Here is a 27,064-nt window from a genome sequence, read left to right on the forward strand (position 1 = left end):
ATCAAAGTGACAGTAATTATGGATTTTTTTCCTCCTCTCATTTGCCATTTATTCTATTTCCACTTCTTTGAAATGCTCTTCAAAATATGCCTGTGTCAAGGAGTGAGGGGAACCAAGGCAGGAAGAGGGGAAAAAGACTACAACAGCTAATATGCACTGTGTAAAGTCTCAATACTGACAGGTAACATTGGAGTTTTGACTTCTAGTGCTACATCAGTATAGTAACACACCAGCCTACCTACCTATGGATTCTATCACAAAGCCAGTGTTGCCTTTTGATGAAGAGGTAGTGAAAAATAGAAACCTGATCCATCATTTGAGCATCCAAACAAAAGTCTCTAGATATTCTTGTAAGTCCTTTTCACAAACTGCTCCCAGTACCTTTAAGACAAGATTACTCTAGCAGCTCCTGAAGAATTCCCCTCTAATGTCAGAGCTTGATTATTGAAAGAGTAACTCAGGAAACATGGAGAAAAGGAAACATTTTGCACTTCTTTATCTGCAATTTCATAGGTCTGGCTTGTGTAAATTTGAGACACCCTTGTTCCAAGAGAAGGAATGTAAAGCCCTGAGAAAGGAAAATCCCAGTCCATGGCCTGTTCATGAGTCACTGCAGCTGCATAGAACTAGAGGCACGCAGGAGATCAGATGAGGCAACTTAAACAATAAAAATACCTCATGAGTTGAAAGAACAGCAGTATTACTTTACATTACAACTAGAGATTAGAAAAACCAAAAAGAGCTTTCCAAAAGTTCACTCATAAATCAGAAACTGATCCCCTCTTCTCCAGGATGCCAGATTACTAGATGCTGTACGCACATGAGCTTAGTTAGGAACATAAGGCAGAAAGATGATGTAGCTTCCTAGCTCGTATGTAAGAAAAATTCAAGAAAAAGCTAGTGACTACATGATAAACTAGTATAAAGATACACATGAGATCTGAGCCACCACTCCATTCACTTAAACATAATGCATTTTACAGCATTATACAAATTGTGGTTTGACATCAGACAATTTTCCCACTATAAGCTCTGTCAAGACATATGCATGTCATTGACAGCTATAGTCATATTATAGTGGAATTAGCAAAATGGTAGTCAAACATGACTTAAATTGCTTGCTCTGATACTCTCTATAAAATTCTGACAGCGTTGCACTGGAGGTACCTATGACCACTAGTTGTTACACTGCATGTCATTAAGGTAGCCATAGCTTAACAATACTTCATGCAAGTAAGTGTGATGAGCCCTAGAAAACTGCAAGAGTAAAGGCCTTGCATTTAGATAAGAAACTCAAGCAGTAACAAATGATGTAGCCAACATTTAAATAACGTTTAAATAACGTAATTATCTGCTCGAGTTAAACTGCAACCCACCTTCACTATTGTAACATGCAGCATTTCTCCCTCAGATTTTTTCATAGTATGTACTACTAAAGGCATTTTTGTCACTTGTCTAAAAAGGATAACATCGAGCAGTACTTATTACTGTCACTGTCAGTCCTATCAAGACTCCAATCAACTCCTAGGACTACGTATGATCCAAGAGTTAAAATCCAAGAGAAGTGAGGTGCAAAGAAAACAATTTATGAATACATACCTATGATAGAATCCCTTCGAAAAACATCTCTGTCAAAAATATAAAATGACAGGTGGCGAAAGGTCCGAGGAATTTCACAGTAAAAGTCTTCTCCATAGAAGGGGCTGGGTAAACAAAAACAACATACACAAAAAAAAGAAGTTAGTTTTGGTATCTTGGAGGAGCCTGTGTATTTATACTTCACACCCAGAACACCCCTGTGGAGTCTAACATTCTTTCCCACCCATGAATGCGCACCTTCAAAGCACCATTGCACTTCAATTTTTCCCAACTATCTTAAATGCCCACAGAATGTTACTGTATGTACACAAAATAATGGATTCTTCTTATTGTGAAAACAAGTGTCCCTAAACAAAGAGTAGAGACCGCATTATTTGTTAACATACAGTGCCTTGAAGGGTGGAGAGAGGCCCCTGCTAGCACACTATGCTTACAAAAAGACCATTATGACAGATCAGAAAAGCATACACATGAACAAGATAAGCAAAATACTGCATGGCTCATGGCATATATTTTTTTCAATGAAAGAAAAAAAGGATTTATTTAAAATAAATTGCCTATAGCCATTGCCTCTCTTCTCATCCCTTGCAAAGTTTCTTACTTCAAGTCAGATTTAGTTAACCAATGGTAACTTAGCCTTGGAGCTGGCACAATGCTTGTTACCTGATAGCACTCCATCTCTGTCTATTTTTGCCTACTGGAATTGCACAGAATAAGTTCTTTATACAGTGAGACCACATTTTTTAAAAAAAAAATAAATACTGTCTCAGCAAGAAAAGCTCTTTAGAGACTTAAGGGGCTTTCTTTGCATCCTACCAATTTAAATGGGAAAAGAAATCTCAGACACCTAATAACAATCCTTTCAGCTCCTCTCTATCCAATGATATGGTTAAGGATTTACTCCTAAGAACTGTAAGCATATATCAACATTATTTATGCATTGGCAGGTCCACCATTTTACAGACTTTTCATTCCAAGTCACTCATGCTTCAGTAGATCTAAATGAGTGGATGCAATCTGAGTCATATGGACAAATACGGCAGGCACTGCAGTTGTAGACTTAAACATAATTCCAAGAGGCCAAATCCAGCAGGTTTTTTCTTTCCCCTTTTAAACACAGACCTCCTTATTGTCTAAGCTAAGCACAAAAACTAGGAGGCAGAATTGTGCTGTAACCTTATTAAAGTCTTTTTATGTTATACAATTAGATACGCCAAATTATTAATAGTTTCTTGCATTAATTCAAAATTTTTCAGCGTCTTGTCTGGAGAGGTCATTCCCTTGGCTTCTTTCAGGATATTTTATATCACCATATGCTTTATGCTTGTATTTCTGCCTACAGTAACTGCCACATTCCCTGAAGAGCTAGCTGACAAGTCTCTCTCAAAATGCACAAGCACTGCAAATTAGCTAACCACTCTGTGTTTGAAGGAAATATGCCACATTAATTTCATGAAGCCCAGAGACATCACTCAATATTCAGTAAGAACATTATTTAAGTCACTACTCCACCAGCTATGTGGAAGAACATTGAATACCACTTCAGGCACAAAATACACAAGTTTTAGGTACAAGCAGCTTCTGTCAAACTGTTAACTATCTGACAGTCCCAGCAGCCATGCTTCTGCCGGCAGCTTCAAGGGACTCACGCTGCACACATCACTTGGTGCAAGCTTTCACAAACAGGCTTAACCCAAGGCAGGTACACAAATGTATAAACATTGCTTGAAGAGCTAGTGCATTATACATGCAAAATACAAGCATCATTCTGAGCTCTAATACTTTAGAGTATGGCTCTGTTCAGCCATAAAATCATCCTTTCTGCTGAAAGAACACAATAGATGAATTTACTCGCTAATGACCTTAGAGCAAAATGATACTTAATGAACCGTGGATTATATACTCAATCCTCTATCAAGAATATGAGAGAAGCTTCAGTACACTAAAAGTCTAAAAACAATGTAACTAAGTGAGGCTTACACTAAGCAAACTTTAATTCAGGACTGGAGGATGGCAATTGTGACATCCATCTACAAGAAAGGCCAGAAAGATGATCCTGGGAGCTACAGGCTTGTCAGCCTGACCTCAGTGCCTGGGAAGGTTATTGAACAGATTTTCCTGAGCAACATCAAGGCACATAACAGGATAACCAAGGGTTCAGACCCAGTCAGCATGCCTTTATGAAGGGCAGGTCCTGTTTGATCAATCTCATTGCCTTCTATGACAAGATAACCCGCTTGAGGTTTAGAGTGCAGATGACAAAGAACTTTTTTACTGAGACGGTTTTTAAACACTGGCATAGGCTGCCCAGGGAGGTGGTGGAGTCATCATCCCTTGGGGTATTTAAAAGATACATAGATGAGGCACCAAGGGATATGGTTTAGTTTAGTGTAAGGTTTAGCAGTGTTAGGTTAGTGGTTGGACATGACAATCTTAAAGGTCTTTTCCAACCATAATGACTATGTGATTCTGTGCTGGTTGGTACTCTTCACTGGACACGTTATTTGCAGCTGCTGCTGGGAGAAAAGCTTTGTTCTGCTCTTGGCCTATCCTCTATGAGATCTTGTACCCCTTGCAGATTCGCAACTTCTCATTACTCAGGTAATGCCCCTGAAGTGTCCTGCAGTCTTAATACAAGCAAGCACATTTCCATCACTCATGCACTCACTCTGCATCGGGTGATTAGCCAGCCAAGTTTTAACTGTAGGGATACATATCAAGATAAAACCAATACCCACCTCTGCCCCAGTTTTATGCAGCTCTATAGAAACAGTATATTCTTTCTAAAGAATTCAAAAGTAACCACACAAATGCCTCAAGCTTCCACTTAAATGTGCACTTTTCATCCATGCATCTCTTCGGAACAGTACTAGCTTTGTCTCCCACCCAGATCTGAAGAGCAAGAGGTCGCAGCAGTCAAACCCCGTGATTTATTTCCCAAGCTAACTTATCTTGAGCATGAGCCCCAGGGCTCTAGAATGTTTTTTTCTAACAGAACAGATAAATCCCTCCCCTCAGTGTCCCCTGTCCCTCCCAAAAGCCAGAACGAGTCCGATATGGCTTCAGTGAGTACTTTTATTTTGACATAATAATTAATAAAAAGCAGCAGCATCTGCCTACACAGCCCTCAGGAGTCTGAGAAGATCCTCCAAAACAAATAGTAGAACTAGTCCAGCTGAAAACTCAGGAATCTTTCGGAAGAACCAAGCGAGTTCAGATCTAACATCCTGGTTATAGGCTACAGTTATCCTCACTTGATAGTTGCTGGTTTGGCTCAATGAGGCTTATAGGGATTATGATAACTTGAAGCAGCAGCTGTTTGGCCCCTAAGCACCTCCCAAAATGGGAGGTTTTGAATTAAGCTTTCCTTGTAGATTAACCAACTTTAGGAGGAGAAAATAATGAGGGCCCTACCACAAGCAAGTAGCATAGGCTACACATCAATATAAGCACAACAGAAGGGCACGGAGATAAGACCAGTGTTATTATTACTTCACTTTCTTCTGGACTTCCAACAAGTAACACAATATTACTGCTGAGAGCAGGATCTTGCAAGGACAGAAAGAGTGGATCTACACTGTAAATGCAATTCAGCTCATTACAAGCACTACATAACAATACTTTTGAGATTACTATCTTTTTCATTTTGCTATCATAGTGATGAAAAAGTAGAAGTGAAGGCATCAACTACTCTTAAGTTTTTCCTAAAACACTGTCTCTTGCTTTCCTGGTAGGATTAGAAATTACAGAGGAAGACCTGTACCAATTTTTGAATTCTTGCTCCCAGCTTTCAGGCACACAAAGGCCTGTCTCACATACTCATTTCACACTCCATCTCTTCCAGTACATACCTATTAGCTATCTATGCCCTGGAGGAGAAAAGCTCTACCTCAGCAGACCTTTTCTTAGTAAGCGCAGAGCTCTCCTACTGTACAGTTTTTATACAGTCCCTACCACTGACACATACACTATCCCTCGTCACAACAACTTCCATTGGATGTTTCTTCAGCTCTCATGAAAGAAGAGATACACGCACCAAGTAAAAATATAAAGAGTGCAATGGATTTGAATCTTCAGGAATACTCTCCCCTCAAATACTTGCTTGTTCTGAATGTTCATGGAACAGGCATCTCAGGAAATTGAACCTCAAAATGCTCGCTCTAGGTATTGTTTATCTCATGCACAGCTATCCAGCTTAGAGCCCTTCCCATTTCAAAGCATGTATCTTTTCATCTCTTCTGTGTGTTTTGGCAACAGGTGTTTTCAGAAGGCAACAGTGAAGGAGAAGGGAAACAAATCACTATGTAGATCAAGTCGAATCAAAGTAAATAAGGAAGAGAATCCTCATTTTAAACATGAGAACCTCTTCCTCTAGAAAAGGTTCAAAATTTCTTCACTCTTCATAAAATGGTAAGGGTTGGAAGGGACCTTTAGAGATCATCTAGTCCAACCCTCCTGCAGAAGGAGGTTCACCTAGATCAGGTCGCACAGGAACACGTCTTCAAGACCTCCAAGGAAGGAGACTCCACACTCTCCCTGGGCAGCCTGTGCCAGGGCTCCCTCACCCTCACAGTGAAACAGTTTCTCTTATATTTAAATGGAACTTTGTGTTCCAGCTTCATCCCATTACCCCTTGTCCTGTTGCTAGCTACAACAGAAAAAAGGGATACCCAAACCTCCTGACACCCACCATTAACATGTTTTACTTAATTCCAGAGGCATACTTACAACTTCCGTTCCATACCTTCAGACACCTACTGAAATCATCACAAATCATACTAACAAAGAGGAAGGGACTTCATAAAAAAAAACCCCTCAGTGTAGAAACATTTCTTTAGTTTCAGGCTGTGTTGCAAAACCTCATCCTTGTTTCTCAATAGGTAGGATTTGCTAAAGCGGTTTTGTTTTTATTTTGGCACCAGTACTTCAGTGGATGAAGTGAAAGAGTTACATGATGAATAATAATGAAACCCCTTAAACTAGAACTCTTTGTGTATGGCTTCTTTTTTTTTTTTGAACTGCTTTTGTAATTGAAAGTAAGGATTATTAACATGCCACAGACAACTCCACATCCTCTGGCTATTTTAAAATGTTTAGAAATACTGGATTTATCTTGCTGCATGAACTGAAGATCAGAGTTCACATTGCCATGTGAGTGGGAAGCAAAATCAGTCTGTACAGAGGAGTACACTTGTTTGTTTCTACTACTAAGTTTTTTCTACTACTTGGCTAATACGCTTTACACTAGGCTTTCCAGCGTATGTAAATGGAGTGGAGTAAAGAAGAGGAGGTTCATTCAAAGCACATACAGCAAGCCAAATAAAACCTGAATACACTTCAGTCTTCCGCCAGCCACAGAGCTACAAGATGACAGGGGAGTTAGACAGGCTCTGTAAGAGCTGATGTTGGCAGATGTTTTGGTAGCTTCCTTACATAGTTTCTTAAAAATACCTCATATTACATTTGAAGCACACAGCAGGAAGTATACGGCACAGAAGGCAATAACTAAACCCAAACATACCGCTTATGCCCACTGTTAGAGTGTAGGCTGCAGTCTTCCAGACATTCACTGAGCCTAAGAAAAATTTTCCTCATGTCACTGTGCAGACACACCCAGATGGACAGTGTTGTGTTATAGCCCCAATCATCCCTACTACACACAGTAAAAAAAAAAATAAAGCAGTGTGCATTTTCTCAGCCCTGTGCTCAGAAGAGACGGACACTCGAGCTATAGTTATCATCCTCACTTGACAGTTGCTGGTTTGGCTCAATGAGGCTTATAGGGATTATGATAACTTGAAGCAGCAGCCGTTTGGCCCCTAGACACCTCCCAAAATATTCTGTAAGACGACACACAAACAACAGAAGTCACATTACAGCTGCATTTACTTTTTTTTTAAGAAAAGAAAAAAAAAACACACTCAAATCAGCCTACAACACCAACAATTGTTATTCACATGGGTGGCTTTTCACGTAGATAAATGCTTCCATTCATAAACCCTGTCTTGGGTCTCAAGGCCTACTTCATTCTCCTCCTTCCATTAAGTCTTGCTTCTTTTCCTGGCACACTTCCCAACTCCATTACTTCCCTACACAACCATATAGTCCTTGCCTTCAATAAGATCACTGACCAGGCTGAAGTTGTACCCATACCCATCTTATCCCTTTCCCTTAAAGTCTTGGGGTGTTTCAGAATTGAAGTCTACTGATATTAGGAATTCAAGCCACAGTTTGATGGGGTGCAGAAGACAGCAGGCCCTGGAACAGGGAGCACATTAAGGAGTGAGCTGGGAGCATGCTGAAGAGAAACTGCAGAACGTACTACAGCATCCAGCTCAAGACCTCTTTACTCAAGCCTCTGTGCTGGGGAACAATGTAAGAGCAATGTAAGAGTATGGAAGCAGCTAACGGAGCTCACTCAGATACAACAGCTAATTTTGGCAATGCTCCAACTAAGGGAAACAACTTTGTGTTTAAAATTTGAGAAGTGGCCTGCATCCAAGATGTTATCAGAACACTGGAGTTTAGCTATGCAACCATGAACTCCAAGCATATGAAAATAAAGGATTTAAGCAAACCTAGAATTGAAAAATAACAACATTATATATGGCAGTAGAATTACTTAGAGAAAGTTCTGAGAGTTACCAGTTAAACTTGTTACCTGATCCAATACAGCAACCTCATGTTTAGAACACAGCCTGATCTATGGATTTACAGCACACTTCGTTGTGCACTCAACAAGCACACTGCAGACTTGTAGTTCACAGTTACCTTCACTGGAGACTAGCGAAAAAACAGACTGGGGGGGGAAGTGCCTCTGGCTTCATTTGCTGTTTCATTCAGGCTTTGATCACTATGTTTAGCACGTGAAAAATTTCTCAGTGGAATAGTGAAGAACTAAATAATCAGACTCAGACACTTGGCTCATCTCTCTTAAGCACACACTGTCAGCCATTTGATTCTTAATGTACAACAGTTTCTGCCTTTATTCATATCCTTGAAACAAATTTAGAGATGTCACATTCCTTCCATTCTTCACCTATGATTTGAGAAGCTGCCTTGATTTCCTGTTGCAGCTGACACTGCCCTTTAAGTGAATGGAAATATTCAATGCAAACAGTAAAGTCAGTCTTACCAACAAGTCAAGAAAGCTTATACTCAGGGAAGATCTGTAGATAGGAATAAGTACTGGATGGTGGAGCCTTAAGTTTGAAGCTACTCACAGAGAAAGATAAGTCACCAGTTCAGCAACAGTTAACAGGCAAAATTTGTCAGGCTGTTACTTGCTGCTCAGAACTAAAGAAATGTAGATCTGTACATTTTAAAAAGTAGTTCTTATCACATGTTCCTTAGGACATAAGAGACATTAGTCCCTTCATGTACATTTCTGCTAGGTTATACGGAACAGACCCAATTCTACTCAGTGCTTTTGTGGATGATGGCAACATAAATATTGAACAACAAATACAAGACAGAGAAGCATATTAAATCTTGGCTCGAACCGACTTCTCCCTCATATCTTATGACTTGCATGTGACCTTCTTAGAATTTACTAAAAGGTTGTGCCAAGGAGTTTATGAAAACAGTGTTGCTTGAAGTCTTCAAGACTCTCTTCCTCGCAACCTCAAGAGCTTGCTCTGACCAACCCACATACTCTCTGTGCTTGTCCAAAGATCCTCAGAGAAGTCTGATGACTCTGAACTGCCACAAATAAACAGTACTTTTGCATTGCTCTGTGGTTTCATAGAAATCTGGCCCATGTTGTAACCCTTGACTTGTTTCAGTCAGAAACTAACACGTTACCCTCACAGCAGCCCTCAATCTTCCAACACAAGGCAGTAGTGCCACAGTCCAGTTTAACAGAAGACAGAGGCTGGATACTGGGAATGAGTTAACTGATTGTAATTTATGAGTCTCACCTGACTGCTGAACAGGAGTTACGGTTCACCATGCTGGTTGCTCTTGGTTTTTGAGATGCAAACTTTGATAAAGGGCATCAGGCTCAGAGATTCTGTTCAGAGCACTAGTAAGGTCATCAAACTGGGCAACAGGATGTGCTGGTTCAGTTCTTAAAGAGCTCTGAATGATGTGTTCTTTTTTGATTTGATGTAACTTCTCTCAGCTACCTTCTCACGTCTCTGATGCAGCCTAATAAATATCTGTTGCAGAATATTAGGACAGAGCTCAGAGAGGCAGCTGCTTACATTGTCTGAGTACAAAACACAGGAGATCACGAGTCAGAGTCTAAAGGCTCTGCCACAGATATCCCAAGCAAGCCAGAATTGGACATTCATCCAAGCCCCTTTGGGAAGGAGAGATAACTGCTTCCTCTCTCTCCTTGGCTAGCTCTATTTAAGCTTTACATCAGGAGAAAAGCCTGTCTGGAAAAATACACATTTCTGCAGCACTTAGTAGAGCTTAATGAAGCCCGACTGAGTAAACAGTTTTGGGTTTTTTTAAATGCCGAGTACACCTTGAATTCCCAAGTACACAAGACAGTGTTTCTGCATGACTTCAATTATAATGAAGCCTTCTCATGCACACAAGAAAGTCATTTTAAGCAGATAATGCTGAAAGACTGTGTGCTGACTTCTCCCAGATAAATCTGAATGAGAAGACATTGCTTCAGAGCTAGTAGTGCTAAGGCTGTATGTGAAACACCTTCAATTCAGACATTCACACAAAGCATCTTGTTTTTCATAGATTATATGAAAATATTTTAAGCTCACTGGAAGTTAAGCAATTGTGCTGTTTTTGTCTAAGGTAGAGTTATTTTCTTCATAGTAGCTAGTATGGTACTGCTTTGTGTTTGTGCTAAACACACACACACACAGTGTTGATAACACAATGTTGATGTTTTGGTTACTGCTAAGCAGTGCTTGTACAGTGTCAAGGCTTTTTCTGCTTCTTGCCCTGCCCTGCCAGTGAGTGGGTGGGGGGTACAAAGAGTTCTGAGAGGACACAGCCAGGATAGCTGACCCCAACTGACCAGAGGGATATCCCACACCATATGGCATCACACTCAGCAATAAAAGCTGACAGAATAAGGGAGGTGAGGGGGACATGATGACTTCCAGAGATGTGGCATTCATCTTCCCATGTCACTGTTTTGTGTGCTAGAGTCCTGCTCTCCTGGAGATGGCTGAACACCTGCCTGCTCACAGGGAGTGGGGAATAGTTCCTTGCTTTGCTTTGTTTGCATGTGCAGTATTTGCTTTACCTATTAAACTGTCTTTATATCAAGCCATAAGTTCTCACTTTCACTGTTGATTTTCTCACACTGAGGGGGAGTGAGCAAGTGGCTGTGTGGGGCTCAGTTGTCAGCTGGGGGTTAAATCATTACAAGGAGTTACTAGGATGAACGAGAACACGGGCAACTCTTAAAACTTACTTTATAGCAAAAGCCAGTTCCATTGTCAGACATGATAGGAAATAGGCATGAACAACAGAGCAGAGCCAGTGTTCTCCCCTTCAAACTATAGTCAAAGCCTATAATGCCAGCCATGCAGACTATCAGGCAAGATTAACTTATTTTAGTCACGCATTGGCCCAGCTTCACATCCCCGCTCCCATCCAACATCACATATCACAGCAGCAAATATCTCAAAAAAAGGGATGCAACACACATTTTGCCATTTTGTTGGCAAGTGCCTGGCAACGGGACATCATACATGAAAGCAGGTAGTTCTCTGCTGCATACAAATTATATGGGCCTTAGAGTACTTTAGACTTGTCTGCCCAATAATTCACAGTTACTCAATGGGTTGAATCAATTTACAAACAAGCATCAAAGAATGTTATAGCATGACTGGCTCCTCAGCTATGTGCTCGCCTCAGACTCTTCTAAAAAACAATACCCTACTGCAGTTTGGTCTGAAATCACTTGGAAAACATCTTCCTCTGGAAGTCCATGGACTTATTTTAATAGATGTAAACACAGTCATAATAGATTCAGTAACTGTTCAAGTGTGCCTCATGAAATAAGAACAAACTCTATTCACAGATTGGCAAGACATGCCTGTATTTGGTATTTGTCTGTTTTTCTTTTATGCAACAAAAAAGGACAGAGAAACAACTATAAATGCAAAGTTCAGTTGATATAAGTGTCAGTAAGTGGATATTCAGAGACTGTAATGCAGCAAGTTTTTAATAAATAATATTTGCAAAGGGAAGCTCCCAGAGAGAAGGCAGAATACCACTAAAGACAGGAAATAACCGAGAGAAGAAACAATGGCCAAGAAGATCTTTAGTCAAGCCTTAGATCAAAGAAAATAGGACTGTAAAACAATTCTGTTCCAAAGCAGAAAAATCTCCATATTTCAGTCATGACTTTGGTCATCAAGAACCTCCTAAAAGCCCTCAGCAATAAATACAGAAAAATCAGGGCAACCCACTCCACTGCTTCAGAATTTTTAAAGACAGGACAATGTTTCCTCACAATAAATCTTAATGTTCACTTCCTTCCCCAATGCAATTAAATTCCATTATTAGTTGCAATATCCATACTGAACATAGAGCGATTCCCTCTCTCAAATTTTAAGGAGGTTCATTGTTTGGAGGGTTTTTGCTGTTTAAAAAAAGTACATTTACATAGTTATATCTACTCTCATTCCTCTTCTCTAAGCTAACCTATTCCCATCTTTTAACCTTTCCTCATTAATTATGTTTTACAGACCTCTGATCCTTGTGTTGCTCTCCTCTGAATTCACCTCAACTAATGAAAAGAACATAGCTCCAAAGGAAACCAGAAACCTTCCAGTTCTGCACAGCCTCAGTGTACCTCTTTCAGCTCTGTAATGATACCTAAAGACAGATGGAACTTTTCTCACTGAAGGAATTACATTTGTTGCTTATTTCTACTTGTAAGAGTTTATTTCCTCAATAGAGAAATACTTGGACTAGTTCAAGGAAATTACTTCAGCTATCCTCATATACCACCACTCCCTACCTTCCACTTCCCTGCAATGCACTAATGAGCTTTCAGGGGAAAAAAAATGAAAAGAAAAAAAAAAAAAATCAACCTACTGTGCAACTTTGTTATAAGCAGGAGGACTACAGTTGGTTGACCCAGGAATGAATTTAAATAAGTTTTTTTTAAACTCACTTTTAGAGAAAAACTGCTTCAGGGACGCTGAATTACTGTAAACACAGCAATTACTTAAAAAAAAAACCAAACAGAAAAAATAACTATCAAGACATACAAGAACAGTCCTTGCTTTTTCACTCTTTTCAAAATATGAAAGCACACTACAAATAGGAAAGTATTAGCATCATCATTCAAAAACATTCTAATTACATTCAGCCGATCCAAACACCTCGAGAAACAAAAGTCCCCATTATGGACCATAGTATACCATGTCAGAATATAAAATGAGGAGTAAAGACATCAAAAAATGACGTGAGAGAACAACTGAAGTAACTTCAGGAAATAAAATCCACTTTAAGGTACTAAGATGTTGGAGGCAGAGTCTAGAGCTATTTCTCAAAGTAAGTAATTTGCAATAACAAGATGAATAGCAAATTCCTAAATGTATTACTTAACTCTCACTCTTTTCCCACTTGAGATAAAAGTTACAAGTGTTAACTATTCCTTGCTGCTTCTCTCCCCTCACAACTCTAAAGAAAGCTTTGCTTGCCAGAGACTACATATATTCTCAGCCTTGCCTTATTCCATTCATTCTTTTTTAACGTTTGGGGTTTTCCAAGCATTGTAACTTTTGCTTCATGCTTTTCATTCTGTTTCATTCTACATTTGGCTTCTACAGTCTCACAGGAAGTATCCAAGATAATCTCACATTCAAATCTTTCCTTTCAGTTACAGCCTCGTGACAAAAAAAAAAAACCAAACCCTTAACTCTACCCTTTAGAGTAGCTAGACCAATGCAACATTGTAAGCACAGAAAGACACAAAATGGAGTTCAGTGGTCCCTTCTAAGTCGAGATCTAAGAAGCTTAGTGAATTTCAGAATAAATATTACAGAAAGGAGGAAGTACTGGCTGTACATTCCTAGGAAAACATTTAACACAGCTTGCCTTGGTGAAGACATTTTCCCATATGTATCCAGATATGAATCCTGACATTAGTAGTTCTATCACTAGTATTCTTAGATATGGAATAAGGATTGTCTTCATCATCTCCTCTCTCCCAAAAAAAGTATCTTTGGAATGTTAAAAAACAGAGTAAGCAGAGCATGAGAAGAGTTAACAGAACATGTATACATGTCTTAGTTACCATAATGACTTCTCCACTATTTTGGTCCTGAAAACCTCTTCCTGGTCCAGGTTTACAGTACAGTAGCAATCCCTCATCTTGTTTGGCCCCGGATATGTAGGAAGATTTTTGGCTTCGCCTAAAGACAAGAAAAAAAACCCCAGAAGAATTACATATTAAAACGTTATCAATAAGTTGAATCATCTGCCATCTAACACAGTGTGGACAACATGACTAAAGCAAAGCATTACATCGCGTTTTTCTTCCCAAATGTCAAGCCTTTATTGACCTCAGCAGTAGTATTCTGTTTCCAAGGCAGCAATCACTGACTTCAGAGCCCAGCAGTAGCCAGCAACAACTCAGTTTGTTGCGTCCAATTTACTTGAATGTATTTGGGTTCATACTGCTTCCCTCCAAAATGTTTCTCCTCCCATCTCTAATCAAGACACCAGGAATGCAACACAGCTTGGCAATGAAGCTTTCCAATATAACCCACTGACTTTATCCTAAAGGCATTACCAGAACACAGCAAATGAAGACTGACCCCTAGCTTCACCATTCTCCACAGATGTGGAGATGAAAACCTGTCACTTCATTATAGCCAACAGCTCTACACCGTACCTGGACTTCAAAGCACTTTGATGAAGTGATTAGCACTTCTGAAGTTGCCCAAGGTCCTTCCACAAAGGTACCATTCAAGTCATGAATATTCTTCATAATAAAACATTTGTTTTGAAATGGCAACAAGAAACATGTATGTATCCTGTATTTTAAGAGAGGCAGGGCTGCGGAACCAAGAGACTACAAAATAGGAAAGCATGAAACAAGAATAAAATCGCTGCTTTCCCTTCTACATATCCATTAGTAATCAAGGCTGAGCACCAGATTTCCTTGTCAGAATGATAAAAGCAAAGCTCTCATACAGTAAACTGGGAAATGCTCCATATGGCTTTGCTAAAGCACTTTAGGACTACATAGATGAGTGATTTCATTCTAAAGACAAAACTTAGAACTCTCAAAGAATGACTAAATAGAAGTTCACAATACACGTGGTCTTATTTACCTTCACTCTTCCAATACCCAAAGACTGTTAGCACATAGCATGGGAACTAGATCATTCTCTCCTAGTAAGAGCACAGGGAGCAAAAAAGTAAAAACAAAAATACACAAATCGAGGGAACACAGGTTTGTTTTCCAGTAGAGAAGGGAACTTTAAATGACAGTAACAAATATAGCTTTTCATCAGATGTCTGCAGCTTGGCTTAAGTGCATTTTATTAGACACATGCTTCTCTAGTCTCCAGCTCCCAAATAGCTTTATACTATTAACAGAATCATCTTGCTTTTTTCAAGTCTATCTTCAGTAAAGGCATACTTTTTCCTTTGTGTAGATCTGTCCAACAGCACTCTGATGCATGTGCATGTAAATACTACTGCAAGGAAAGATGAAGCCAGCCTGCATCCTCAGCTTTAAGGGAAAAGCATAGAGTGACACAAGACTCCATGTCTTCCTGCTAGGGATCTGTTTCTGGCACACTATTGCTAACTGACTCATGATGTGCCCTTGGAAACATTCCACATTTACATTTCTTACAGACAGTCTGAATATGAGTGATGTTACATACATGCATTTTCTGAAGCTAAGCATAGAACATAAAAAGTAGCACTGAAAAGGGACATGAAAACATTGTTTCAGACAGCAATGCCTCACTTTAGAGCTCTCCTAAATAACTTTGCTCTCTTGCTCAGCTGATGTAACTTGATAGCATTCTTCCCACTTCCTTCAGAGTTGTGAGACACTATAAAAAAGCTGGCTCTGCTGTAATTCAAAGGTGTGACTGGAACATCTGCTGGCATTCCCAATGTGGCTTTAAACTAAGTTAAAGTGTTTAGCAGTAGTTTAACTGCAACAGCTCTAGCCAAAAAGATATCAATGGCTTGCTCAGCTTGCATTCAAACATATTCTGCTGTATTAAACCTTCAGCTTTTACTCATTAGTCTGACTTCAAGCAAGTTACAACTCTACTGTACTAGTTGCACACAGACTGTGATCTCCGAGTTTGTCTCCCCTCTCTAAGTCCCCAGTATCCAAATTTCTCTTATCTATTTTCACATTAAAGTCACATGAAACCAGTCTCTTTGCTGGATGGTCAAGTAAAGCTCCCCGGAGAAAGAGAGCGTGTGTCAACAGGAAGAGTCTCAGCAGCAGAACGATAAGGAAGTCTTCCTCTGAAGCTGGGACACTATTCCCACAGTTCTTCCAAAAGAATGGGATAAAACTTTTCAAGTTCAACGTTAAACCAAAAAAATGTGCAGTTCTCATTTTTCTGCAGTCTTCACTTCCTGCTTCAACATGAATGCACATACACGAAACCAAGTCCAGATTTTTTTATTTTTATTTTGTTTTCTGATATGCACAAAAATAACTTAAGTGCTTAAAGTTGATACTTACTCATGGCAGAGTACTCTGAAATAATTGTATTTGAAAATACAAAACTGAAAATTCAGTTGTCCTCTTTGAACAAAGACTTACAGCAGATAAGCCCAGAACACTGAAACCTAAATGCAATGCAAAGGAAAACACCATTTAGAATTGCTAGAAAAACTACTGCCTGCACAAACTGTATTGCAAATGAAAGCTCATCACCATCAATATTAGAAAGCAGGGTGCAGAGGGAAGATAGCAGAAGACATTTTACAGTAATTTCTTTCTTCAAGCTGGAAAAAGGCCCTGAAAAACCACTGAGTAGAACAAGGGATTAATTGACCAGCCCAATATATTAATCATGTTACTGACTTGAGTAGGAGCTTACAAAAAAAAAAAAAAAACCTGGTTTCTTCCCAACAACCAACGACTGTTTAGATTTTTCTAGCACTGAGCAGTTGAGGAAAAAAAAAAAAGTCTGTCAAGCTTTCAAGCATAGCTAAAGACTCATCTCTCTAGCCAGACATTTAATGTCAACAAACGCACTCTGTTAGAGCTTCAGTTGCTCTTTACATTCCTCCAAGACAAAAACGGTCCCTCTGTGGCATTGTTTAGCCATCTACAAGCTGAAAAATTTGCTCACTATTTTTTTTTCTGCTGCTACTGAAATGAAAAAAACAGAAAGCCCACAATACCTGATACAGTAATGCACCATTTCCATATTTTCAACCACCAGAGCTGATTAAATCATTTAATTGGGGCAAGAATTTCTTAATTTAATATACTAGTATAGAAGAGGCATCTTCATCAATGGTATTTTTAAGAGGCAGCTCCACTTCCCCCCTTCCTTTGTATTTGTGAAGTATCTTTATGCTAGAGAACTTGGAGAGGGTTTGCAGACAAAAAAGTCAATATACTCAGCTTTACAACCTTCAGATTTCCACTGAAAAAAGAAATAGAATGTTTCTTAAGATACCGAAGACTTGAACTATTTAAAATACAGAAGGCACTTGCTCTGGAGCATAAGGCTTTCGTTTGGAGGCACAGAAGCAGAATAATGAGTTCAAGCTTGCAATAGTTTTTCTCTCTATCCCTGCACTTCTAATATGCATGGCTCCTAATTTAACCGTGTGATTCATTTAGTACTTAAGCCTAGCACTATGCGCTCAAAAGCAAAACTGACTTTAGCTATGCAAGGGTTATTATTAGGTATTTTGGACAAGTCTTAAAAAACAGATGACAATTCTGAATACCTCACTGGCTTGCTATCTTTTCCCAATGAATACTGGGTTACTAGAGATTAAAAATGGACCACCAAAGGTACTACAGATAGCTTGCTTGAGCTAGGCATGGGGAACCCAACAGCCTGGAAAAAATAGGAAGGAAGAACTCAAAAATACTCATCTTTCTTGTTCCTTCCTATGTTATACAACCCTGCCCTGCTAAGACACCTGCAACAAAAGGGAAGCAAGAGAAAGGTCTCTCCTGTATATATGGCAGAGAAGAACACTGCTTCAATGCTTGGAAGCATATCCAGTAAACCAAGGAAAACTCTGAATCTGTTTCTAGGAATAAACAAATATATACATACATATATACATTTCCTTAAGGTTTTTCCACCTTGTTTTTTTTTTAAGCATCTAGTATTTTTAATGAAATTTAGGTACTTGGAATTGTATTTTTTTTGCTTTTGACATAATTCCTCAGGTGTGACTTTCTGATAAGCAAAGAATGCACCACAGCCAGCCATTATTTCTACCTTTTGGAACAAAATCTGCTGCTCCTGTGCTTCTCAGTATTGGGTCACCAGCACACATCTGCCAACCTGAGCACATAAGGTAGGCTTTGTAGCGTGTCAACAAATTTTACTTGCTGTCTTCTAGAAGCACCATAATTGTTTTTAAACAAGATGGCATGGGAGAACAATCTTCTAAACTATTCCAGTAAAAGAAGCAAACAAAAACCTACCTCCAAAAAATGAACCAAATAAATATAGCTGAGCTTTCAATGCTGCAGCATTTGACTTCAGGGAGCACGCCAAAAGACTTGAATACAGAAACAAAACACCTAAAATTTGAAAAGGGCAACATATCCAAAACCAACAACAATCCACTTTGTTTCTTCCATATTCAGGAAAATAATCTCTGAAGCAGCTCCTATGCAAGCATGTCAAGAACAAAAACAGAGCAGCAATGTATGTCAAGAATGAAAAGCTTCTCTTCTCTCTTAAGCTCTCTATACCAATATAGGTGCTGGAATCTGAAAAAAATTCTCTCGAGCACTCCTTGCAAGTTTTCTCTCTTCTGAAAACACATTATTTCTTTAGCATCTACAAATAGGCAAAAACAAAGAGGGAAGTGTATACACACAGAGCTCTGATTCTCTGTCACAGTTTATATTTTAAAAGCTCTTTATTCACAAATCCTAGCACATATCTAAAATACCAAGATGCCAGCAAACTTAAATCAATACTTAAAGTAGTTTTAATTAAAACAGAATGATGACACCATGCAACATCATTTAAAACATGCAGAAATATCTAGAAGTCTGTTAACTTTCGTGCCTACACAGGCATTTAAACTGAAGAGAAACAGCTGCAAAGCAGTTCTTTTGGCAAGGTATGCTTATTGGGGGTGAGGTGGGGATAAGGGGAGGAGTATGACTACAATACCTTGATGGATATACTGAAAAAAAATTCCTTTTTAATATACAATTGGCCATAGTTAGAAAATATCTATTCACATCCAAAACCAATTTCTTAGTAAACAGCCAGTGTAATATTCACAAGAAATTAATCATGTTTAAAAAGCAGAATTTGCAGTTACACTTGTGTATAATTAATATGCCAACATACTGTGTATACCTTTCAGAACAGAATTTTTTTTAATGAAAAAGTAATAAAAACTAATTTTTAAAGGTGAGATTCCAAGAAATGGTGTACTCAGTGTACAACTACCGAGTAATGTTATATTAGCTTAGCCTTGTTGCATACTTCTTTCAGTAACCTAAAAGCAGTAAGTGCTTTTCAGCAATATATGCCAAGTGTTGAAAAATGTTCTGTTCCCTCCACCTATGTATTTAGGTCACATGACCTGAAAATAAGAAAAACATATGAAATTCATAAACGTAATAAAGAAATGATACATTTTAAAAGATATTTCTTTTCAAACAGATGTGACTAGAAATACTATTTATCCAACAACCTCTTTGCTTTAACCATCAGTATTTATGTGTGCATACATACTCACACACTTTGCTCTCATGTAGGGACAGATTGCATTAAATTTCTAAACCAGGTCAAAAATAGCCATCTGTGAACAGATTTTGATGAACAGACCTCGAAAATGAGATTTTTAGGTGACCTGTCCTTAATATCTAAGCCCTTGCCTGTCAGCCTCTTTCCACGTGAAACAACCATCATATTAGAAGACCCAGAGAAAGCATTTCCTTAACAAAACAGTAGAAGGCCTGGGCCTTAGCAACCACCCCAGAGCAACTGGATACCACAGTTAATGCTACTTCAGCAAGTAACCAGCAAGGTAACAGTAATTACAATGTAGACAAGGATTTCCCCATGGAAATCCCGTTGCTTAGGGGCAATAAGCAGTATCAACCCCAAATCCTTTGGCACTAAACTGAAGACCACCACCAGATGATATCTCCGTGACAAGAACTACTTATGCCTACTTAGATCAAAGTATCTTTAGAGGAGTTGTAGTGCCTTCACAGCCTTGTGATGGGAACATTTGGCATCTGATAAAATTCCTTCTGCACAATCTACTTCACTAGTAAACACTGTACCCTACTACCACAACACAACCTTTACCCCTTAGATTAAACTTCTACTATACTAGTTAGGAAGTCTCATATAGATCTTCCTCTGATCTGAAACCAGTTCTGAGGCAGCAAATGATAGCCCTTTCCATCAGCTGTAACAATAGATCAGCCTAATCAGCTATAACCCCCAATGGTGCAGACTCAGACCTATTACTCAGAACAGCAGTAGCCAAATCCCTTCTTTCTTATGCACATGTGATCAAACATTACACTTCTCCTTCTGCAGCCCTGAAAGTCCAACATCTTGCCTTTATGTTCAGGGTGTAACAAAAATGACTGAGGATATTTTCATTGGAGAGCAATGAGAAGCTGCTGGCTGACAGCCTTACTTTTCTTTTGAGAGACAACAAACACAGAGGAGGCTTCAAAGATCTTGTCATAATATGAAGTACTTAAATGCTCATAGCACAAAGGCCATTAATCAAATCCCAGAGCTCGGAAGAGGTCTATACAGGGAGTTCCAGGAGAGCTGTTTGCAAAATTAAGATTTTAGTTGTAGAGGAGAAGCATAATTCTCCTCAACTCATTAATGTAACTGGTTGCATGCTTCTTGCCAATATCCTGGTCTAACAGCTTGAATCAGGTTTCCCTAAAGATTCCCTTAGGATAATAACTTAACCCCACAAAAAAAAAAAAAAGGCACAGTCCAGCTGTTTTTTAACAACTGAAGCTATTTTGTGTAAAAAGACTCTTAACAGATCATTTTAAAGTAGAATACTTCCATGAAAAAGGTATTCAAGGACTTTTCATTAAAAAGGGAGTTTTCCTGTGGCACAGGTATTGGCATTCCAAGTTTCTTTGATGTGACTTTGTTGAATTTCTGCAGAAAAACTGATGACTTAACTGTTTATCTGTGTTGATACAATGTTAGACTCAGCTTCCCATGTACTATTTTTCAATTCAGATTGTATTTCAACTACAATACTTGGCATCAAGACACATCTCAACTTCAGTTAGGTTGATGGTCCTGAGGCTTTTACTACCAGTTTCAGTAATGTAAGGACTGGCTACATGTTGTTCTGTGCCTCTGAAGTGTGACCTTTGTTTAGATTGGTGGTTTCTACAGGGCTTTTTTGTAGCCTTTTTTGTTTGTTATTTGTTTGAAGTGGGGGTTTTGCAGTGTTTGTTTTGGGTTTTTTGTTGTGTTTGGTTGGTTTTGTTTTCTAAAAAAGAAAATCAGCTTCCTAAAGTCACAAAAGACCTTCTCTCAGCAAAGTTTAAGTTACTGAACATCTGTTGTGGGAGGCCATGAGGGAGAGGAGTCGGGCTGCAGGAGAGGCAGAGTTGCTGAGAGGAAGTAACTTTCAACAGGCTATTCCATCACGGAGCTCTGCTGGGCAAACAGCAAGCAATTTCAGCTATTTTTAGAAGAACAGTATGAGACAGGAAATACAAGCAAATGATTTACAACATCAAACAAAATGCGACCAAAATCCAAAAATTCAGCATCTCTCTTTTGAGAGGTTTTGTACTTCAGGGTAATTTGATTGTTCTATAATAAGGAGATAAGTCATCACTAAAGAAAAAAGTGATGCTCCACAAACATCAGCATAAGCAAAAAGCTGCTTCTGTAAAAATAAGTATTGTTTTTATCTGCCTTTATATTTTTCACACAGAAACCCAAAAGCTAGGTGACTAAGAAAAGAAATTTTTTACCTACAAATATCTTTCTTTTTTTAAGTGTAGATCAAAATGCTACAGCTGCATAAAAAAAAATGAAAAGCCATGAAAAAGGAATGATCCTCTCCCTCTTCCAGGACTTTACTGATTTGCATCACAAGTGACACTAAAAACTTTTACAGTAACATGGAAAATATAAATCTACCAAAGGATGCGTTTTGCTTAGATTAAATAACTAGTAATAAAACAACTGACTGCTGAAAAGTTGAAGTTTTACCCAACAATGTTAATAAATTCTGTTTCTTCTAATGATTCTGTTGTCCACAATAGCTTTAGGATTATTTAGAAACATCTTCACTAACACCAGTTTCACAGGATCAAGTTTAGATGAAGTTCAGTTTGGCCCTTTGGCCTCATGGTGTTCAAAACCAAAATAAAGCCTAGCTATTGAGAAACTCAGTGACTCAGAGCACAGCAGTTCATGGCAATCCTGAACTGCTAAGATCACACACATCTAAGATGTAGGAATTAACTATACAAAGGATGTCATCCTCCTCTATCTTCAGAGCACTCTTCCTATTACAAAATTAATCATCATAAGGGAGAGAAGGTTCCAAAATCTCCCCAGCTTGCTTTACTTTAGTCTCTCTTCAACAAGAGTGAAAATAGGTATTTTCCTTCAAGAAGATAAAAATCATTTTCCCATTTAACAAAGTCAAATAAGAGAGAGAACAAGCCTTATGAGGTGCAGCTAAGGGAACTGGGGTTGCTTAGCCTGGGAAAGAGGTGAGGGGAGATCTGTTTGCTCTCCACAACTATCTAAAAGGAGGTTCAGGTGAGGTGAGGGTCAGTCTCTTACTCCCCAGTTACAAGCAATAGGACAAGAGATGAAATAGCCTTGAGACCCAATAGAACTGTGCTGGTGAGGTGTCAGAGTGACAAGGTGAAGGTGACAGCTCAGCATGTTGGAGCATTCAGAAGTTTGCAGAGAGCAAACACCCAAGGCAGTGGCAGCTGACACTGTCCCTTGCTCTTCCCACACCTAGGTCAGTTTGTCTTCAACTGTATTTTCTAATTTAAAGTTTTATTTCAGCAACAAGCCTGCTTCTGCAGGGGGGTTGGACTAGATGATCTCTAAAGGTCCCTTCCAACCCCTACCATTCTATGATTCTAATGGGGGTCAGTAGAGAGACATCCTACAAATCCTTCTACTCTGACTGCATGAAGACAAATACTGAATTCAGGCAATAACTTATCTCCAAAGTGCAAGCATGTCTGTGTAACTCTATGTGCTCAGCTTCTCATTTTTTCCAAAGAGAAGTGTTTTTCCCAAACAAATATTCAAGCAAAATGGGTATATTTTGCTATGACTTTATGAAAGTATCTTTTCTTCATAAATCAGAAGCAGTTAAAACCTATCTCTGAAAACAAGCTATGCTATCCCACTTTACAAGAACAATAGATGTAATATTCTGCTTACCTTTTAGATTCCCATTTGGCATTATTATGACATTATTTACTTAGTGTTCTCTCTGGGTTCTTGTAAGGAATACTCCTGTCCCTCCAGTTTGTGCTTGTTCAACAACCTCTACTGTTAAAGTGGTCCTTTAACAGAGTCAATTATCAGTCTAGTCAACAAGCTGAGCTATATTACAAGTTACGTTTCCATCCTCGCAAGGCACCTTTGCTGAGACAAAAAGGCAATAAGATTTCTTCACAAAGGGAAAAAAAATGATATTATCAGATGATACACTCCTCGCCAGAAACAGGGTTTAGCAAAATAAGTTTTAAAACATGCTAAAATATTTTCAGACCTGTTGGCAGGAGAATAACAAAAAAACAGCTAGTATGAGTGACAGGGAAAGTGAAAAAGTACTGAACAAATTAAGAAACAATTTTGAATCCAAATAAGCCACTTCATTCTGGAGTTGGGGAAAAAAACCAAAAGTCATAAATGTTAAAATTGTTCAATTTGTATGAAACTGAAAGAAAAAAGTATTCTTAAGCTTCTTTGCTTAGAAGTTGGAGTGTAGTAGTAATAGTAATGCTTCCCCTTTCCCAACAGTGTCTACTTTTCACAGTGCTAAGGTTCATGCAAGTCTAAAATATATGCATCTGAATAGACTCAGGCTTAAGTCTTTGAAAGTTTCTGAATTGCAAGCTGATAGCAGATCAGGTTATTTTTAAATACAAGCTGTAAAGTTATAGTCAGAAATATAGGACAGTGATGAGAAAAGATAATGTTAAAGAACAAATAAAGAACAAAGTCCCTCGGCCATGTTACCAGTCTCCCTAGTGGTAGCTGGGGGAAGAATTGTTCAAGTGAATGAAGTTCACAGACATGAAGGAGTACCTAAGCATCCACTTGTTCTTGCTTGACCTGAAGTCACAGGCTCAGGTCTCCACTCATAGTATACAAGCTGATTTATTTCAGCTAAAGCTCCAACCCAACATACTCATCTCTGCATTGAAGAAGTAACTGCAAAAATACAGTCATGTTACCTTCCAGAGAAAATAAATGCAGTAAGAACAAACTTCTAAGAAACACAGGTCTGTTCCATTTCAGTGGAAATTATTCTTACAGAAATAGGAGCAAGATTCAAAAATAAATATTGTTGTAGGTAGTCATACAGAGACCGAGCATTTTTTCAAATCTGCCAATGATTTTTGGAAGCTGGGCATTCTCTACAAGCTGCTGATCCACACCCACAAAGTTCATCCAAAGTTGAATTTTTAATGTCTGTTTAGACACTACATATTAGTCTCCCACAGAATAAAACTAACACTCTGAACTAATACTTACAATGGTTGAGTGCCTGTAAGAATCAGTTCAAAATGGGAGGCAGAACGAGACCACCACAAAAAGCTTCACCAAAAACAAACACTCCACTGTTTGAACTTGCACAGATTATCTCATTTTCTACCCCACTATATCTTTGTCTACTTCATAAACATTTTCCTATAAAAACCACTGTTAACAACTTAAAAGATGGAAAATAATTCTGTTCAAGAGACAGAATCAAAGTTTAATGTGTAACAGTAATTCATCTTTCCTGCTACTCAGGTTATCATCTATGAATTATGAACAGTGTTCATAATCATTTATTTCAGACACTTCTTTTTCACCTTGTTGTAACCCTGACTTGCTTTCAAGACATAAACCACAGAGGCATTCATAGAATTTAACATTCTGAACAATTTAGGTCCCTGCATTACATCTACTGTTTATGCAGACTCCTGTGGAAGAATATTTGTGGCATGAACATAACTGGGTTTCTGAATCACAATTCAAATGAGTTCCTCTCGCTATCCATTGCCTAGACAGGGAGCCTAGACACCTAACACTGGTCTCCAAGTGAAATGCTTATAGCCACACAGAAGATCTTTTCCCCTCCATCTTCCTAGTTGTCATCTAGTCACCTCACATCTTCTAAGTTGTTAGTGTTTCAGACTTCCACTTCCCACAATGAATCATCACTCCTAAAAATCTTCTAGTACCAAAATCAAGAACTTCAAGAGCCTTCATGACAACATACTGCACAACAGGGACCGCAAAGACTGCCACTGTCCTAACGTTGTTTGAAAGCCTCCATCAGATCCAGGCTCCATCCATTTCTACGTACAGATAACTGCAAGAAGAGTTTCTGTCCCAAATATTTCAAGTCTGATTCAAGTATCGTAAGAGGCCATATGTGTTAATTTGTTATTACCACTGTTGTGTTTTAAAATTTATACACTTCGAAGTTCCAACTACCACAGTTACAATGTAGTTTTTGTCCTTAAAAGCACAATGTCAGAATACCAAGTTTAGGCTAGATACACTTCAACATACTAAACCACTTTTAATACTAGCAAGGAATTGTCTGTAAAGCAAGTGAATTTAGAGTCCTGAGATTAATACACACATTTCAGTGGGACTCAAATAGTACATCAGTTATTATAAAACAGTTTGCACTATGATGATGCTGCTGAACTCAAACAAGGGGAGGGGGGAACATGTAACCACTAAGCAAGACACCAACCTGTGGTGTAATTTACTTTTTAAACAAGATTTCAAACAGTGACTAATCTGATCACCCTGAGAGGGGAAGCATCACATGAATCTTGGCCCAAGGTACAAACTTAACCAAGAAAGAATGACTCACTGCTCAGGCAACATGATGAGAACCAAATGCTAGCTTATCCAACTTCAGTAACTACAGAATGAGGAAATGCATTTACTTCACTCCTCAGTACTGAGTATTGATAACACTACAACAGTGCAGAAAACTAGAAAGAAGTTGAGCATAGTCGTTTATTTATAAGCGGTGATTAAAGCCACAGAGTTCAGAAGCTGATGGAGCTGTGTGTGTACCTCAAACATCACCAGTATAAGCAGCTGAGACTTTGAAGAAACATGCAAGCCAAAACACAATAGTCCCCTGTACTTTCTATAAATGCTCATATGATTAAAATCAGTATTTACAGGGAAATGTGTAGCTTTCCATGAAATGTCTGCAACCCAGCTGTTGGGGTTTTATGCAAAGTATAAAGTAGGGTATTAAAAAATGGAAAGTGACCTACTTTCTTTTCCTAAACTCTGCAAAGTGTTAATATAATGAAACTCTATTGATGGTAGCTTTCTTTTATTCTTACAGTTTCAGTTTACAAGTTAGTCATATCAGCCGTAGAAAAGGGGGAGAGACAGACATACTTTCTGCAAAGCATTCTGGAAATGTAAGTATTTTGCATACCTACTATTAGTGACAAAGCAGATTTCATTTACCTATACAGAAGCAAGGGAATTCAGAAATACGAAGAGAGACAACTGGCAATTGCTCTGAAATAAATTCACAAAGCTTTATTTTTACAAGCACCTTCAGTTCCACAAATCTGTAACAGTACAAACTTGCTGATTTCACTTCAGTAGCAGGTCTAACTGTAGTGAGAGCTGCATGGACACAGAAGACATTATCTTTATTGAAACGACACAAACATTGATACATAATAAGGGAGGATTAAGCTTTAACATGTGCAGGGTAGGTGAAACATTTGACAGGATGGAGTTAAAGGCACAGTATTCCCAAACATAATGCAATACAAAATACAGAGAAATGTGACATTCAACTTATTTTAAAAGTCTTATATTGAAAGCTTCTCCAAACCAAACCAAGGGGTCCAACTTCACAATCTGGGATGACTGAGCTAGTGACAATGGTTTGCTTCAATGACACTCAGGTGGAGCAAGTATTGCAATGAAGTTTATTCCTCAGCCCTATAACTAATAAGGACAACACCCCCAGGTAAGTAACTGGATTCAAAGCTGTGAGTTTATGTGCGGCAACTACTCAACAAGCCTAAAATACACAAAATCTTGGTCAACCTTGTCCTCAG

General features: G+C 38.6%; 1 protein-coding gene across 1 annotated transcript in view; it reads right to left on the reverse strand.

Annotated features, from left to right (window-relative positions):
• RASA3 (RAS p21 protein activator 3) overlaps positions 1 to 27,064 on the reverse strand; it is a 127,489-nt gene that overhangs the window by 74,426 nt on the left and 25,999 nt on the right. Inside the window, exons 2-3 of the mRNA XM_061997197.1 lie at positions 13,832 to 13,949; positions 1,600 to 1,703 (exon numbers count right to left, since the gene is read on the reverse strand). Of these exons, the coding sequence (XP_061853181.1) occupies positions 1,600 to 1,703; positions 13,832 to 13,949 (222 nt within the window). The remainder of the gene's footprint in view (positions 1 to 1,599; positions 1,704 to 13,831; positions 13,950 to 27,064) is intronic.

This window comes from Colius striatus, chromosome 1 (assembly GCF_028858725.1).
Source record: "Colius striatus isolate bColStr4 chromosome 1, bColStr4.1.hap1, whole genome shotgun sequence".
Classification (NCBI taxonomy): domain Eukaryota; kingdom Metazoa; phylum Chordata; class Aves; order Coliiformes; family Coliidae; genus Colius; species Colius striatus.